Source organism: Abrus precatorius, unplaced genomic scaffold (genome assembly GCF_003935025.1).
Source record: "Abrus precatorius isolate BTA unplaced genomic scaffold, Abrus_2018 Scaffold9, whole genome shotgun sequence".
In the NCBI taxonomy this organism is placed as follows: Eukaryota; Viridiplantae; Streptophyta; class Magnoliopsida; order Fabales; family Fabaceae; genus Abrus; species Abrus precatorius.
This window is the reverse complement of record NW_020874439.1, coordinates 34,311,851-34,328,968: the sequence shown is the minus strand read 5'-3', so window position 1 is coordinate 34,328,968 and position 17,118 is coordinate 34,311,851. Positions and strand designations below refer to the sequence as shown.

Genomic DNA, 17,118 nt, shown 5'->3' with positions numbered 1-17,118 from the left:
ATATATTATTTAAATATAAAAAAAAACTAGGCTATTTGTGCGAATACGATGATTGTTGACTATCATAATTTTTTTATCAGTCAGAAAATGAGACTTACGATTCTTCATTAATTGAAAGACATGGCTTTCACCGTTTTTAAATTGCAATATCAGTTCAATTATTGGTATCATACTTAGCAGCAAAAGCTATGAATGAGAACAGTAATTAAGAAAGCATATCGATTGATAGTTAGGTGATTTAGAGAATTGTATTTCACTCAGATAGCTTTTATCATAATATGTAAACAATTATAGTTACAATCCAGTGATTAGATAAATAAATTTATATTCTATACGTTATATTTGAGAATGATGGCATTGTTTTAACATTTAACCCCTTTTATTAAAACTCAATCCACGTTAATACCATCTCAGTTTATTATAAACCAGTCTAATAGACTCCACCCAAATAGTTTCATTCTTCAAGACATTATAGCCTAAAACAGTACACATTCAATCAAATGAGAACACCAAAAAATTGTTGCTCCTTATAGTAAAAGAAGACGTTAGTTACATATGCATTCAGTACAATATTTTCATCTCATGTTCCACCATAATATTCAATCAGAGGAAAGGGAGATACGATGGCGAAAATAAAAGCAAAGTGCAAAAATCAATATGAATACTTGCAGTAAGGTCAAAAGGAATAAGCTACAACTGAAATAGTAAGGTCAGAAAGAAACTAAATCCAAAACAATACAATGTCCTTTACAAATTTTGTGAATGTAATGCAAGCGTTTTTTTTGCTAAAATCATTAGTCTCTCAATTGTGAAACAATTTTGACGCTGTCAGGTTTTGAAAGCTTACTGATGAACAACATGTGAACCAAACACACCTTTAAGATCCATATTTGTACCTTTTCTCCAGGCATCATACTGGATATCCCGTACTGTGACGGCAGTGTGTACAAGGCCCAGAAAGAATTCAGTGCCATATGGTTGACAAGCAATTACCAAGTGATTCAAGCAAGATTCATTTCTAGGTGCTTTAAGCACCCACTAAAGCCGCAAACACACTTCATACCCGCTAATTCTGCATATAAATAGAGTAATAGAACAACAACATATTAGATAAGTAAATCTTCCAAATGTCTCAAAATAAAATCTTCAGATTGATTTTGCAAACAATTTCTGAGGGTTTTAGTATGATTATCTTCTAGGCTTCTAGCCATAAAGTATATCACTTATCACAGTTTAGAATTAGGGCAAGTATATTAAATTTATAAGTAAGTCCTATTAATATGTTAATACCACTATCATCAGAAAAAACTGAAACAAAGAACACCGATTCTGAACAAAGCATTTGAAAACCAAAAGCGAATTACGAATCAACAGTCATATTTTCGAGTCAAATCACCAATTGAAAGATGTAACAAGACAACAAGAGGGAAAGGAAGTAATTTAACAGAGATGCCAATCTATCATCAACCTATATGCTGCATGAAAGTTTCACCAACACAATACCACGAACCAAAGACTCCATGGAGTAATATATCAGAAGTCCCTTTCCTAGCTCCCACACTGTACACACCTTCACATCATACAAACCTCCGTATTGTTTTTCGCTTTTGCCCCAGGATGCTCAAAGCTCACATACACTACCCTTGATACTCAAGACAAAAAGGCAAAATCAGTTGGAATCAAACTTAGATCAGGCTACAGGAGTGTAGGAAAAGACAGAAGATATTGCACAATTCACCTACGTTTCAACTTTCCAAGTACAAGGGGAGATGAAATAAAGTATGAACATCTCATTCAATCAAAGACAAAGAAAGGCCAAAGGAGTGATTGAAAGGACAAACAACTGAACAAGTATGCAAAACAATAAAAGTAGAGCATCCTCTAAACGAACAAAACACAAAACGTAGAAACATTACAAGAATGCCAATTTGCAAGCAACTAGTAACTACCTCATGTACGAGTACAGGATGCATCAAAGTCATCAGGGGCAACACGAGCAATCCAACTACTAAGCGTTCTCTTAATATCAGAGTGATTTACATATGCCAATTCGTACATACTACACAAATTGACAACAAGGGTCTCATTGAGAGCCACAGTAGGAACCCTTTCAAGGGCATTCTCCAACACCTTTATAGAATCAGACAAGTCCCTAAGATACATCAAACAAAGAGCCTTGTTGTTAACAGCCACTATATCCGTTTGGTCTCTCTCAATGCACTCCTCATACTCCCTCACCGCAGACACATAATCCTTCCCAACCAAATATACCAACGCCTTATTCCTATTCACAAGGTTCTTCAACTCTACCTCACTCAACGACCCATTATTCTTCCCCTCATTCTCCACTTTCAAAAACGAAACTTTCGCACCCTCCAAGTCACCAATTTGTAATTGCATATACCCAAGTTGCGAAACCAACAAAGGATCCGAAGAATCACGAGAAAGAAGCTCCTTCATCAAACTCAAACAAACACCAAACTCTTTTTGACTCAAATGGTGCCCAATTATACAATTCATAACAAAAACCTCTCGTTTTCTCCACACACCAAGAGAAACACCAAGGTTGTTCTTCTCCTTCTCCTTCATCTTCTCGCGCACAAAATCGAGGAGAATGTACAATCGATCGATCCCTTGCTGTCGTTGACCCAATTTTATGGGAATTAGGGAATGGAGCCATCGGAGGGAAAAAGGGACCATGGATCCGACCCGATTAGGGTAAATTTTCGGGTAGGTTTCGTATCTGTAGTGAGAGCTATCGAGGTCTTCGAGCGAATCAAGTTCCGCAGAAGCTTCGTTGAAACGACGCAGTTTGGTGAAAGCGAGGGCGTTGAAGGCGAGGTAGGTGAGGTGGTCGTGGGGCTTTTGGAGGAGAGAGAGGGCTCTGGCGCGTGAGACTTTGTCGATGATTGAACGCCACGCACCGCGGTTCGCTAGGTCTTGGAGGGAACTCATGTCGTGGCAGAGGTCATCCATTTCGTTCGAGAGCGGGTGCGTTTCAGATTCGGATCTCGGAGATTCCGACTCCATCACTCCGCCGGTGAACGAAACTTCGCCGGAAGTGGGAGAGACGCCGGAGGAGTTCAACGGAGTACCGAAGAATAGTTCTTAGTGGAGAACCGAGCGTTGGGTTTTAGGTGGGTTCGTTCGTCATTGCGTTTAATTGGGCCTGGCCCAATATCTGTGGCCCGACATTAGACCCATACACCAACATTAAAAAATAAATAAACGCTTGCAAAATCTCTATCATCTTATGCAGTATCTGGGGTAAGTTGTGTTATGATAAAATTAGTTTTATGTTTAAAACTTCAACCGATAATAAATTTAATTATTTTATTTATTAAATTTCCAAAAATGATATAGAGTGGTTTATTTAGATTGTACAATTTGTATGTTTTAGAGTGCATTTGATCAAATTTTTTTACTGTGAATAGCTTATTCAAAAAGAAAAGGGTGCATGGTTTGGAAGTGTAACATAAATAAGAAATATTTTTACCAGAAATCAAATTACATTAAAGATCACAGCATTAATCGCTTTTCAAACATATATATATATATATATATATATATATATATATATATATCATCTCCATTTCCTTAATGTATAATATTTGCCTTAAATTTTAACCAAACATGTGAAATTTTACTGAGAATAAAAGTTTATGACTTTTATTTGAGAGAGACAGAGAAAAGAAAACTGTATAACTTCTCAATTTAATCCTTCCATAACTTTCTAAATATGATAATACACAAAACTTGGAAACTCTTGGCTCTTGGCTTTAATGGGCGAGTTTCTATTTGCTTAGAAAAATGAAATGAAAAGGGCCATACTGAACAGTGAAAATTGTTAAATCGTGGCTCTTATGCCGTCTTCATAATTGATACTTGCCATTCTTTGCACGAATTCATTCGACATTGGTAATATGTCCACATATTGTTGTTCTCCAAAATGCAAGTTTATGTTTCTATGGGTTTGGTTTTAGTAAAAAATACTGTTTTTGATTCTGCCAGCAAACTGGAATCGTTGTATTAATTTTGGACAACTTAAGTACAGTTAAATTTTTTAAAACATTTTTTTTTACTTTTAATTATATAACACCTTAAATTTAATTTTTAATAAATAAAGAATTTTATAAATTTCTAAAATAATAAAACTTTCATTTTTAATCCAAGTTTCATCAAACATTTTAAATAAAGAAAGGAGTTACAAATTTCATCAAACAGTTGCTACAGGACTTATTCAATACAACAATTTTTAAAATAATATCCTAAGTCCTATAGCAGTTTCATCCACTTTTTTACTGATTCTGGTGCTAATCGTCTTAATTACCTGAAAAATGAATGTAAGGGTGAGTACACTACACTACACTACCCAAAAACACATAGTCAACCTAGAGTCTCACCTCCAACACATTTCCAATACATTAAACAAATACAATTCATATGTCCATTTAACACCGATGTACTCACGACATCGACAGCACTTCACATCCATAAGTACAATTTATAAACTCGTGCATACACACGCTAGTAACACTCATTGTGACACTGTGATCACAGATTTATACCATGAATGATCGCCGGTTACCCCCGCCTTATGGATACCACGTGGGCAGTCACGAGTCGCTCAACAAAGATAGTGGTCAAAGGTCTAATAAGGAAGAGAGTGTGTGACCTGTGGTACACCTGTTCCACAGTCAGTGTCACCACCACTCCTCCTTCCCCAAGTATTTCTATCGTTCACATCTTCCACACCTTAGTGTATCGCTGAATAATTCACAGCACATTACAACAGCGCTACGCGCCCCATTCACATACATTTCATTCACACATGAAATATTCATGCTTACACACGGCACACAGCCCACATTTGCATTCAAATACACGGCACTAAGCCCACATTCATTTCACATCACACAGCATGTAGCCAATACTCATTTATATTACACGGCCCTCAGGCCTACATTTGTTCACAATATCATTAATTCACCAATCAATGACATTTCATCACACACAATCACCCTCACGGGGCCTAATTATTATGGCACACATCACATTGCACACCAATTTCCATTCAACATGAAAATTCTACTCCCTATCTCAGCCACATTGCATCAATCAACGAAACACACAAGAATTATAATACATTGAGATAGGGTAGAGTCCTCGCTTTACCTTGGATTGAAGATCCACACTCGAATTCAACCACGTGCTCCCTACACAGATTTTGGCCTAAAACACATGGAAGAACTCCATGAGAATCCAAGAAACCCCGAAATAGAGAAAAAGGGATGAGAAACGGAACCTCAACCATTAAAACTCACCTTCAAGCGTTTTCCATGCAGATTCAACCCTCAATCAAGCTCACGAACAGCTTTGGAGGCAATTTAATCGGTAGAAAAGGGTTTGTGAAGAAGAGGATCAAAGAGATTTCGAAGGGAGAGGGAGAAATAACTCTCCCCGAACCCTAACCCCCTTTAAATCCTTTTCTGGTCGCGACACTCTCGCTACAACGAGATATTCTTGCTGCAGTGACACGCCCTCTCGTTGTAGCAAAAATATCAGACGAAACTGCACTGGTTTCTGCAGAATCTCGCTACAGCGAGACTACACCCAGGAATGCACCCCAAACTGTCGCTCTCTCGCTATAGCGATATGTTTCTCGCTACAGCGATATGGTGACAGTTCTAGTCCTTCCTCTGAGAGCCCTCTCGTTACAGCTAGAATTCTCTCGCTGCAGCAAGAACAACTCAGAATTACTCCCTGCACTTAAGTACTTAACTCATTTCAGTCGTATCCAGTTATGCATACACACATCTATATACCTAATACACATAAACATCATTATCAAGTAAATCAACACACACACACACACATATATATATATATATATATATGTGTGTGTGTGTATATTTAAATTTATATAAATAACAATAATTAATATTACAAAATTGGAGACGTTACAAATTATAAAACAGATACTTTATTTTTGTTCTATTTTAAATTTTTTAAAATTTATGTAAGAAACAGTGAAAATAAATAGAAAAAAGTTATTTTCATTATTTTATTGCACAAATATTTAAAAACAAGAAATAGAATAAAAATAAAAAATATTTCCTGAAACTAAATAGTCCCTTAAATTTCAATCTCACCAAATTGAATTTAAAACATGAATTTGGCATGTAAACCATCTGATTTTCTTCCAACAATTTCAATTTTCTTAGCATCAGTGCGTTGAATATGGATTTGTCTATAGCGATTACGGTTTATTAAAAAAATTAGTTTAATTCATTCTCAGAAGTTAGTTTAAGAAAGGAAGATTACTATATATCTTTATTCTTAATCGACCTGGAACATTTTAACAAGACTTGGGTCTTGCTAGATCATGCCTTGACTGATAAAAAATATCATTTTTTTTCTTAAAACAATAACCCTTCACTGTGAATGGATTTGTGAATGGATTTGTGACATAATTATTATTAAACACCTTTTTCCTTGATATTTTAACACCCTTGCAGATCTTGTTAAACGATGCTGCAATAATACCAATGACAAATATAATCTGGATGAAAATATACTGTTGAATCAATGCTCTACAAAGGTATTTGGGTCATACACTGGGGTCAGTTTGCCTGTAGCCCTGCAACTAAGGACAATCTTGATAGAAAAGAAAACCACAACATCACACAACTCATAACTTCGAAACAACAGAAGTCATGAACTCAAAGGTTGCCCTCCTAACAAGTAACAACCAACCCCACTTCATGTCTAACGTCTCTTCACTCTGTTAGTACTGTTCAGGAGTCCGAACCATTGAAGCAAATTTTAGCAAAACAAAGAATCACAATAACGTCTCCTCACATCCCCTGAATGCACGTACACACTATATGAAAACAAGTACTTTAAAATGGGAAAAAAAAACTATATTTAAAAGAATTCTTATATCTTCAAGAGGGATAGAAAGAAGCGAAAAAAATATATAATAGTAAAAAAAGGACATTAAAAATAAATGTAATACAAAAAGTAAACGTAAAAATATAATTATTATAGATATAACTTGAAAATGTACAGTACCGTGCGAAAAATACTACCTTTTTTTTTTTCTCATAATATGTCTAGTGTCTACATGATAGAGCATGCATTTGGGTTTTCATCACTGAACATGGTGATGTATGGATCTTCAAATGATGTCACAGTTCCAATGGTGGCAGAGTTGTCCACTCTCCTCACATGTCCAGGAGGAGCCTTCTTGTCATAAGCTGAAGCAACATAAGGATGAGTCATCATGTTATAAGGCACATAAGGCCAAATCTCAGCTTTTTTCCCTGTGGACTTGGCCTTCTTTAGAACCTTGGTTGCTTCCACATACCCAGTTACTGTCACTTTCTGCTGTTTCCTGTTTATCTCCACCGATTTCACTCCTACACTCTCACCACCATTTTTATTAATTCCATCACCTTATAAAATGTTCAATACTATATAAATATTATAGAATTTTTTAACGTTTACAGTATTACACATAAATCTTATATATAATATTTTTTATTAAAAATTACAAATTTTAATACATGTTGTAATTTTTAATAAAAATATATTGTATACTAAGTTCTTATTACGTGTAATATTATAAAGTTAGACAAACCGAAATACTATATATACGACGCTTACCATTTAACGAAGAGAGAGCTTTCTTAACCTTAAGCTCACAGCCATCACAATCCATCCTCACCTTCAGCTCCACGGTTTGTAATTGCTTCTTTTTGGTCTTATTTTGCTGGTGGTAGCCACTGCCCATTAGATCAGACAAGTACCCTCCAACACCCATTTATGTGTACTTAGGATCAGAACCTGTAAAATGGTTTATACTTGAGAAAAAATCACTTACTAATGAATATGAAAACAAGGAAGGAAGTGAATTTATATTGAGAACAAGGGAGTGACAGCTCCAAAACCAAAAGAAGTTGCAAGGAACTTTCTTGCAAAACAGAAAAAGATTCCTACCTTACCTTGTAATGATCTATAAGCAATGCTGCTCTCTTAAGAACTTCTTTACTTACCTTGTGATTTTTTTACCACACACATGCCTACTTATATATAAAGGCCTTGAATTGAATCAAATTAATGAATTAATGAAAAGGTAGTGGCCCCCACCTAGCCCAGTAAACGAGCCTTTTGGATACCTTAAAATGGGTTCTAACTTCTTAGTGGAGAAATTTTCTACTTGGGTTGAAGAAAGTAGAAAAGAAGGAAAACGTCGCTCAGTTCCTATATCATCTTGAGCTTGTAAATAAATAGTAAAAATTTATGGTAATGCTTGTGGTTCAGTTGACATTTAACAAAGTTGTTTGTTATAATATTAAAAAAAGAAATTGACCTATCAAGTGACAGCTAATGAAAACTCTCTGATTGAGGCTTCAATTCAAATTGAAGGGCAATAATTTATTAAGGACGAAAGTGAAAGCAGATGCATCCTCCCAAGTCCGAACGAAACAGCAGAATGTGTATCAGATAATGACGGGAATTAAATTTGAAATGGTGCAACTGCAAGCATTTGGCACCGATCGATGAAAGAAACGTGGCCCTTGATATTGCAAGGGCTATGAGCCTCTTACCCTCCATTAAAATTGACCTCAAATTATAGCCTATAAGCTTCACACAAAATATACGTAAATCTATGCCTTGTATTAACAAAAAAAGTTTGTGTGAACAGTGTACCACTAAATGGATTTTTACCTCCATAACTTAATTTTAAAAATTAATTACTCGAATTATGTTGTTTAATAATTATTTACAAAATAAGTAAATTTGAATTTAAAAACTAGGGTTCCTTACATGCTTTATTAGTTACCATCAACATTTTCAGTCTTTGACATTTTAGTTATTGAAACTTATTATTTTTTCTAACACTAATCGGATATCGATTAATTCACCTGTTTTGGTAAATGATTCTTAAATATTATTTAAGTAATTAGTTTTTAAAAATAGACAATTATGATAATAAAAAAAAAGTTTAGAAAAAGAGGGTGATCACTACTTTGTGACAAAAACTTTTATTATGAATGGTAATCGTTGTTCATGAATCTTATAAGAGAAATGCTTCATTAGTCATCATCCAAATCCCAAGCTACTTGATCTAATGACCGTTTTTTCCCTTTTCCCGAGCCCTACTTTTTTAATCTCCTCTTTTAAGTTTCTTTTCTCATCTTGTTTGAATTTGGGATATTTGATTCCTCAATTATACTTCTCCCCATAAAGCTAACATTTCAACTTCTATTTCTAAGATATTTCTTAAAGGGTGCCAAAGAAGCAATTTGAATAATTTAAGTAACCCACTGCATAATCTTTTTGCAATCAACAGCTAAACTACAGAAAGCTCTGAGTCACTTTTGGAAAACAAAAGTAGAGTAAAAAGAAAAAGGTAAAAAGTAGACAAATGCAGCAAAAAGTGGATGAGAACAGAAAAGAGAAGCATGCATCACGATACCACCCCATAATATATTTAACCTTTAACGTCCTGGATGTATATAACAAAATCAATTGGAGGTTGATTTAGAAGCATTCTATCCAATATATCTGTACAACGTTGACGTTCCCTGGTTTGGAAGCTTTTAGTTGAGATCATGGACATGCATTGTATTAATTTACCTCGAGCTCAAAGAGAACACAAAGTTTAATCACAGGATCATGTCGTATTATATTTACATTTTACACTGAAAATAAGACGGAAAAAAAGTGTAGTACACATGTGAGACGTGTAACTAGGATTACATTTATTCAATTTCTTTGTACAACAAAATACATAATACAAAGATAAAATATGAAATAAAATGATTAATATTATTGAGAAAGATAAGAAATAATTAATGCTAAAAGTATTATAAAAATATATATTGCATGAATAATACACACATTTAATTAAAATACGTTGATAATATAAAATTTTTGTATACTGTCATTCAATCAATCGTAAACTGTTTTGGCAACCTTTAAGAAATATGTTAGAAATAGAAGTTGAAATGTTAGCTTTATGGGGAGAAGTATAAAACTTTTGTTATTTATACATCAAAATTAAACTTATAATATAATACTAAAGTAAAACTTCAATTTATAAGTTAGGAATTAGCAATTAATTGCTCGTGTTTGTTTTAGAAAGTTGCTGCGGAAACACATGCCAAATGGGATTTCTGTTTTTATGCAGTTCATCCCTTTTTAAACTTCAAATTGGACAGAAAAGCGTCTCATTGATATCTTTATATGCTTTCTCTTGCTTTTGGATTCTAGATTCTCTTTGTTTACGGTGAAAGGAACAACTTTAATTAGGAAATGGGGACGGAAGTTGCAATAAAAGTCGTCACACCTCTTCTACGTATAACGGAGGACCAAATATTGAGGCGAGTCTTAATAGACATTCTTAACAGGATAGTTTAGTGTTTGAACTCACTCACATTGTCATCAGATATTTTTAAAACTCTACCAATTAACTAAGATATTAAACAGTTGTGCTAGTTTGGGTGAATCTTTTGGACAAGTTTTTAAAAAGAAAAATATATAAAAAATTTAAATAAAAAATCTTTTACAAAAATTCAAAATTATAAATTAATTTTAACTTACAAGAATAGTTGAATTTATTTTATTCATTAAATAGGAAAATGTATATCCATTAAGACTCGCCCTCCAACTGGGCTACAGTTTCTCCTCATTGTGTTTAGACATATTTATTAATATATCGACATATTGCATACAATAAGAAGAAAAGAATACCGTGAAAGATGTGTGAACAGATATGCTCAGAAGTTGGTAGGAGCAGAGCCAACGTGTTGTTTGGTCCAAAGTACCAATCTCCATCAGGAGTTGAGGGCACATCTTCTGTTTTATTCCCTAGCGTTAAATAATTAACAAACAGTATATATAATTTTAGTCGACAGAACGAAAATAATTTCGTAATCGTTTTATTCCTGTCATAGAATTTGGACTCGCAAGAAGAGAGATGAATATTCTGTAATTTCAATAAATCATAAAGATATGTACATAAACTTGACAGTGACATTCACGTATCACGACAGTTTTCTCTAAGTATTTAATAATTTTTAGCCTGAAAAGAATTAACCTTAACTGTCAATTGAGGAATATGTCTGTCTATAAAAAATCACATTTCAATAAAAGAAAATTAAAACTTTGAACTGGCAAAATGTTTCTTATTGTTTAGCATAGTTCTATAGTGTTACTGTATATATTAATTTGTACTTTAAAAAATCTTACTCAAGTCTTTTGTCATCTCATTATTAATTTATTTTAGGATTACGCTAACAATATCTTAAAGACAATTTTTAGAAAATTAATACAAATTTTTTTATTAAAAATTATGACAAGATTGTCTTAAATATTACAATAGAATGTATTGTAACATTTTTTTCTATAAATTTTTTTGCTTTTTATATTTTAACCAGTATTTTAAAAACCCTAATTTACATCCTTTATTTTACGATCCGGTTACATTTTTTATTGTCATACTTACTCCTTGAAAGTCACAGAGAAAGACCTAGGCAGCAACATAATCGGTGAAGGACGGTGGAATAATACAAGCAAACATCATACATGTAACGTAACATGTGTAAGCTGGAACCCTCTGCTTTCAGGTCATAGTTCACATCGCGCAACGCGTTCAAGCTGGTTCAAGGGATTTATTTTATTTTGTGAACCAGCTGTCCAATTAATTCTTTTGTTGGGAGCTAAGAATAATGAATAGATGTCCATTCCAGCTAGCTCACATGCATAGTAGCATGCAATATTTAACAGAGTTCGTCAAATCAGTAACTACAAAATCAACGTAATTAAGTATATGTTTGATATCGCTTTCAGGAATATTTTCTTTAACAAAATCTCAAAGTTTAAAAAACTAATTAATTAAAAGAAGTTTTAGTTATCAATCTGTGGTGTTCATGTACTACACGATAAAAGATTAACTTATGATGTCAAACACACAAGTACACGGTTCTTACAAGAAACTATTGACTATTATTTTATTTTGGGAGATTCGAACCCCGGACACTTTCATTTGAATTATCACAACTTGCAAGGATATTGGTTGTTCGAAATTTCAAGTCGAAATTTATTTAGAACTAATTTTAGTGTTATATGATGAGTATGCGTTCTAAATTGAAGATACAAAAACTTACGCTCTTTAAATATACAGTATTCAGATTTTTCACAAATAAATATTGAAAAATTAAAATGTTGCCTTAACAAGATATTTCACATACACCACCGGAATTCCAAATAAAATAATAATTAAAAAAAACATTAAAAAAATTCACTGAAAATTCTAATTAAAATTAAAAGAAAATAAAATAGGATGACACAGCAAATTAATTTACATTACGAGTGCTAGGAATAAGCTAACATGCTGGCAAGGTGAAAAAATAACAGCATTGGAAGGTGTATGATCTAAAATACTTACAGAGCTAGGAGGCCAAAAAGGATACATATTTGGATATACATGTAACACTATCTAGACAAGCTGGGTACTCGACATACATAAGAATGCGAGGGTATCAATAAAAGGGTGACACGAGTTGTAATAGAAGAAACAAAAAGCAGTGCCAATGTTTCCGGCATGTAATCATCCGAGATGAAGCAGCCGAAGGTTTGTGGGGAGCTCTTCCAGCAACAGCTGGAGCAACTGCATGCCCATTGGTTCTTTGCTGCTCATCTGTAGGCAATGGGTTTGATGATGTCTCATTTGGAGAAAGGGGCATCCTCTTACCTAGACTCAGATCCTGACCTACAGATGCACGTAGACGGAGTATAAGCGAAAGAAATGGAAAGGGAGAGGGGACGTGAAGGGTAGAAAAATTCCTTTCCGTCAGGTATCAGCAAATGGCAAGGACGACCAACAAGTCGGCTTCATTGCCTAAGCAGATTGATTAGAACTAAAGCTAAAATATATAATTTTGCGCTTAATCAGCATGCTTTAAACTATGGGTGCAAAATGACTCACAATTTGAGGGTGACCATGCCAGCTTCTTGTTTTCCCTATCAAATACCAAACGATATCCTGTCATGAAGTTCTCTGCAAAAAAAATAATATATATATATATATATATTAGTTTTAAGATAAAAGTATCCTTTTATATCATACTCCGGAGTAAAGTAGACTTTGACAGTGAAAATATTCAAGTAAACTTACGTCCAATTGTTCCCATATCCCCTTCGGCTGGCTGTATGGCTAAACAAAATCCAATAACTCCCTACACAAAATGGATCAGTCTTCATAATTTAGCTACATCTGTTATAGGAGAAATTAACATTTTTTTTTTTATTTCCCTTCTTTCTAAAACAAATTTTGCTAAAAACCTTTTTTTTTTCAGACAACAATTTCTATTAATATGTCAAACAGTTCGCACTTATATCTCATGGGTTACATGAACGGGCAGCACTTCTCAACTGATGTTGCTTCAAATAATAAGTTATTATTTACAATAAGAATAATGGTATAACCTCCAATAATACTCGTATATTAATCCTCCTAAATTTTATAAAGAAAGTAATAAATAAAAAAATAAAGGCATTCTAGTTTTTGAAAACATAAAAAGCACTAAATAACTATTTATTCAATAAGTAGGAGAATTAGCAAGAAAATGTTGTAGGAAGATTTAAAATTATTACTATAAAGAAGCCTCTTATAGGTTATAACACAGTTAATTATCCTGTCAAAATTCAATCCAGCCCCACCTGATTGCCATAGAATACAAACACAGGATCAACGACCACAAAACTGTTATTCTGTTGGAACATGATAGTTAAGATGGGAACCTTTGGCAACTCTTGCGAACTGTTTTTAAAAAAATAATCAAAGTCATCAAAAAGACAAGAAAATTCCAGCAATTAGGAAATCAAGCACCGAAGAGACACGAGAGGAGGATAAATCTATAAAGAAATTTTACCTGGACACATAACAATACTCCCAAGGAGATCCTTCAAAGCTAGATCTTGAAGCATTTACTTGTTGATCAAACTAACACCAATAAAATCATATTAAAGGACTGAAAATAAATTTACAATCATAGAATTCAAAAAACTAAAGTACCTCCTCGGCTAGTGTTCCATACGCATGGCCAGGAAGAAATGTAAATGATGTCCCGCTATCAACCTGTGCTTTAAAACTTGTCATTTTAAGGCAAGAATTCCCAATACAACATGTCTCCACTCCAATAACATAGGTTGAACTGACCAGGAAATATATCATAATTAGCATGACACCATCTTCTAAAAACTAATTTGGCGCAGTTGAATATTGTAAACTAATTTAAAGTACAGAATTTCATACTATATTCCATCCAAAGGCAAGAATGAAGTAGACTGTTGAGTGGTTGGTCCCTGGTCCCCAAAAAAAATTCTACCAGAATCATCTTCGTCAAAGCACAAGGAAAAAGAATCATGAATTAATCCTGATTTAGCAAGAAGGCTTGGAACTGAACTCTCCCCGGGCCCCAAACCTATTAGACCATCTGGAGCAACCCCATCCAAATAACCACCACTTTGCTTCATGCCACACCTGCATTCAACAAAACTGACGTTAGAGGAAAAACCGGGAAACGAGTGTTTTCTGGAAGAAAGAACATCATCAGGCAAAATGATGTTGAAGTGACAAGGACAGGGCAGTCAGTCACACCCAAGAACTACTGAAGCCTGAACAGAGGAGTTTGCTACACCGCCACCAGACTGAAGATGCAGTATGTCCTCAACTAACAATCCAGAACTCGATGTATTCTCTGATAAGTAACTGACCATGTATGGACACTGCTGCTCAGAACTTTTACAATTTGAACCCATATCACACAACCGATGACCGCAAGATAGATGCTTACTGGATAACGAACGAGATGGACTATACTCATTCAGATCTCTATCCTGCATAATAGATGCCCCATATATGAGGGAGCACCTGCCAATCAATTATTGGAAATAAGTGCTAAACCTGTTACCAATTCTTTAGCTTACATAGACTCTAAAACCTCATTGAACCAAACAAAAAAAAGGTGCCATGTCATGTCTAAGCGTAACATTACACTCCAATTGAAAGAAAATTCAATCCGGGGTTTACAATTCACATGATTAGCTACTTTTTAAACTATCAATAAATAAATAAATAAATAAATAAATAAATATATATATATATATATATATATAAATCAAATAATAAAATAAATCAAACTCCCCCCGTAAATTAAAATTAACTTGTAATTTTTATTTTTTTTTTGGCAGCTCTTTGGTTTAACACCTATAAATTTGAGAAAAATAAATAATGTTTAATTTATAAGAGAAGTTTTATTATTTTTTCATATTAATTTTCTTTATTTATGCATACTTAGCTAGATGCTTACTCAAACTTGGCCCAATTAAAGTATTAACTATTAATGTCACAAGTTCCATAGAAAAGGGAATCATTCGAATCAAACCAAAGATAGAAATCGAAGCATACCAGATTGGAATAGTAACTCGACGACAACGGAGCACACTGTATGCAATCACAGGGAAGCCAAAGGAGATCGCTCCCTGCATCCAACGCTACCAAAAACGAAGTACTCGGTGTCCCTATATCAATCCACGTGTAATGCAACCTAATCACCAGAGACAGATGCATCGCAATTTGCAACAAGCAAGAATCAGATTCAAAACCACGTCGTTTCACGCGATGAGAAAAACAAGAGAGAGAGAGAGAGAGAGAAATTAAATATTACCAGCCAAAGTCGTTGCCGAGCGACATCGTTTTGCTGCCATGAGAAGGGAACAGGAGCTGGTAGCGAGCGCCTCCATTGTTGACCTTGCGCCTGAGAATGTCACTACTGAGAAGCATCTGGTAGTAGGGCATGCTCCGCCGGTCCGGCCACGAACCGGTGGGAAGCCCGACCGGTTTCATTTGTTCGGAGAAGCGATGAATGAGCCTCGCAGAAAATGTGATCGGAAAAGGCATTGAGTGAGCCGTTGGCTCAAACAAGAACAACAAAAGGAACAGCAACAGCATCGAGATCGAGATCTGGCACTTCTTCCGATGCTTCGTTCTACAAGTAACTAATTGAGTGACGATTAGTGTTAATTACTTAAATAAAGGGAGCGATTAAGAGGTTTTCACGATGGAAAGAAGGGAGTGGGAGGAGGATCGAAGAAAAGAGGGGAGTAAGGGTGCGCAGTGTGCATCGTTATGAATCATCACTGTGCTGTGTGTGTGGCTGTAACAAGTAACTGTGAGTGGATTAGTGGAATTAACTGTTAAGTAGTACTTAAATTGATGGAAAAAGAAGGGGAAAGTGGTTTGGTGTGATATGATTAGTGTTTATAATAAATGGAAATGATGATTAGGAGGAGTGAGAGGGCAACAGTACCACGACGAAGGGAAACGTCACGCGTGGTGGGGCCCCCCCCTGTCTTTACGTGTTTCAGAATAAAACGGGCTTTATGGCCGGTGTCGATGTGTCTTTGCCACTGTGGGCTCCCCGCATTTAATTTCATTCCTTTCTTTTTACGAAATAAAAAACAATCAAATAAGCCAAAATGTTGACGACCAAAATCAATTATTTTAAGGAAATAACTTCTAAAACTAATGAAGAAAACAACAGAAACAACGTAACTATGAATTTAGCTCCTTAGAAGTGAAAATTTTGTAGTTTAATGGATAATGTCATTATAATAAAAATGTTTCCTTATTGTTGAATTGATTTCATGACATTTAATTACACGAATAGTATAACACAGTAACTTGCTCATGAGGTCATAGAAGTTTAAGAAAATACTTGTGGTATCAGAAGAAAATACTTGACCAACTTGTAGTATAGGAAATAATCAAGTCTTAGTTCATATTTTAAAAAAATCTAATGCTCTTATAATAGAAATTTATGACAGCACAAACCATACACAATATGCAAAAATGGAAAGCTAAATTAAAAATAATAAAAACAAATTTTATTAATTTTCCTATAAATGTATTAAAACTTAATTTTCTTTGTGAAGACTTTATCAATGTAAGTAATTTTAACTATTCTACTAATATCTCCACTCCTCGCCTTGTCCATTATTTTGCTTAATTCGAGCTCGCTACTTGGTATGGAAAATCGATGACTT

General features: G+C 34.3%; 3 protein-coding genes across 8 annotated transcripts; all 3 read right to left on the bottom strand.

The window, feature by feature from the left end:
* Nucleotides 1–505: 505 nt before the first annotated feature.
* On the bottom strand, nucleotides 506–3,109 carry LOC113849979 (trafficking protein particle complex subunit 12). 2 transcript variants are annotated; one of them, XR_003502158.1, is made up of 3 exons: nucleotides 1,950–3,109; nucleotides 1,571–1,642; nucleotides 640–1,072 (listed from the first exon to the last, which is right to left on the bottom strand). XR_003502158.1 is itself a non-coding variant. In XM_027480264.1 (2 exons), exon 1 carries the CDS (start codon nucleotides 3,028–3,030, stop codon nucleotides 1,951–1,953), a length of 1,080 nt encoding a protein of 359 aa, XP_027336065.1. In that variant the 5' UTR covers nucleotides 3,031–3,109; the 3' UTR covers nucleotides 506–1,072; nucleotide 1,950. The 2 variants fall into 2 exon arrangements, 1 of the variants encoding a protein (XP_027336065.1); XM_027480264.1 differs by lacking the exon at nucleotides 1,571–1,642 and having other exon boundaries at nucleotides 506–1,072.
* A 4,013-nt stretch (nucleotides 3,110–7,122) lies between these two features.
* Nucleotides 7,123–7,825, bottom strand: LOC113850538 (heavy metal-associated isoprenylated plant protein 23-like). The gene is made up of 2 exons (XM_027481105.1): nucleotides 7,669–7,825; nucleotides 7,123–7,421 (listed from the first exon to the last, which is right to left on the bottom strand). The coding sequence occupies exons 1-2, from the start codon at nucleotides 7,823–7,825 to the stop codon at nucleotides 7,123–7,125; spliced, it is 456 nt and encodes a 151-aa protein (XP_027336906.1).
* A 4,383-nt stretch (nucleotides 7,826–12,208) lies between these two features.
* LOC113849519 (aspartic proteinase-like protein 1) lies at nucleotides 12,209–16,267 on the bottom strand. 5 transcript variants are annotated; one of them, XM_027479474.1, is made up of 10 exons: nucleotides 15,741–16,264; nucleotides 15,482–15,620; nucleotides 14,672–14,910; nucleotides 14,327–14,554; nucleotides 14,087–14,225; nucleotides 13,944–14,014; nucleotides 13,732–13,831; nucleotides 13,187–13,247; nucleotides 12,998–13,069; nucleotides 12,209–12,781 (listed from the first exon to the last, which is right to left on the bottom strand). In XM_027479474.1, exons 1-10 carry the CDS (start codon nucleotides 16,022–16,024, stop codon nucleotides 12,552–12,554), a joined length of 1,563 nt encoding a protein of 520 aa, XP_027335275.1. In that variant the 5' UTR covers nucleotides 16,025–16,264; the 3' UTR covers nucleotides 12,209–12,551. The 5 variants fall into 5 exon arrangements, with proteins under 5 accessions (XP_027335275.1, XP_027335277.1, XP_027335278.1 ...); XM_027479476.1 differs by having other exon boundaries at nucleotides 12,380–12,768; nucleotides 12,994–13,069; nucleotides 13,950–14,014; nucleotides 15,741–16,267; XM_027479477.1 differs by having other exon boundaries at nucleotides 12,380–12,781; nucleotides 14,672–14,944; nucleotides 15,741–15,879.
* Between the last annotated feature and the right edge of the window lie 851 nt (nucleotides 16,268–17,118).

Bases quoted from the DNA above. Each gene is read 5' to 3' on its own strand.
- LOC113849979 (XM_027480264.1), bottom strand. From the start codon at position 3,030: ATGGAGTCGGAATCTCCGAGATCCGAATCTGAAACGCACCCGCTCTCG.
- LOC113849519 (XM_027479474.1), bottom strand. From the start codon at position 16,024: ATGCTGTTGCTGTTCCTTTTGTTGTTCTTGTTTGAGCCAACGGCTCAC. The intron at 14,911-15,481 runs GTATGCTTCGAT...TCTATTATGCAG, and splicing joins CGAGTTACTATTCCAATCTG to GATAGAGATCTGAATGAGTA. The intron at 12,782-12,997 runs GTGAGTCATTTT...GTGCATCTGTAG, and splicing joins GGCATGGTCACCCTCAAATT to GTCAGGATCTGAGTCTAGGT.
- LOC113850538 (XM_027481105.1), bottom strand. From the start codon at position 7,825: ATGGGTGTTGGAGGGTACTTGTCTGATCTAATGGGCAGTGGCTACCAC. The intron at 7,422-7,668 runs GTAAGCGTCGTA...GTGAGAGTGTAG, and splicing joins AGCTCTCTCTTCGTTAAATG to GAGTGAAATCGGTGGAGATA.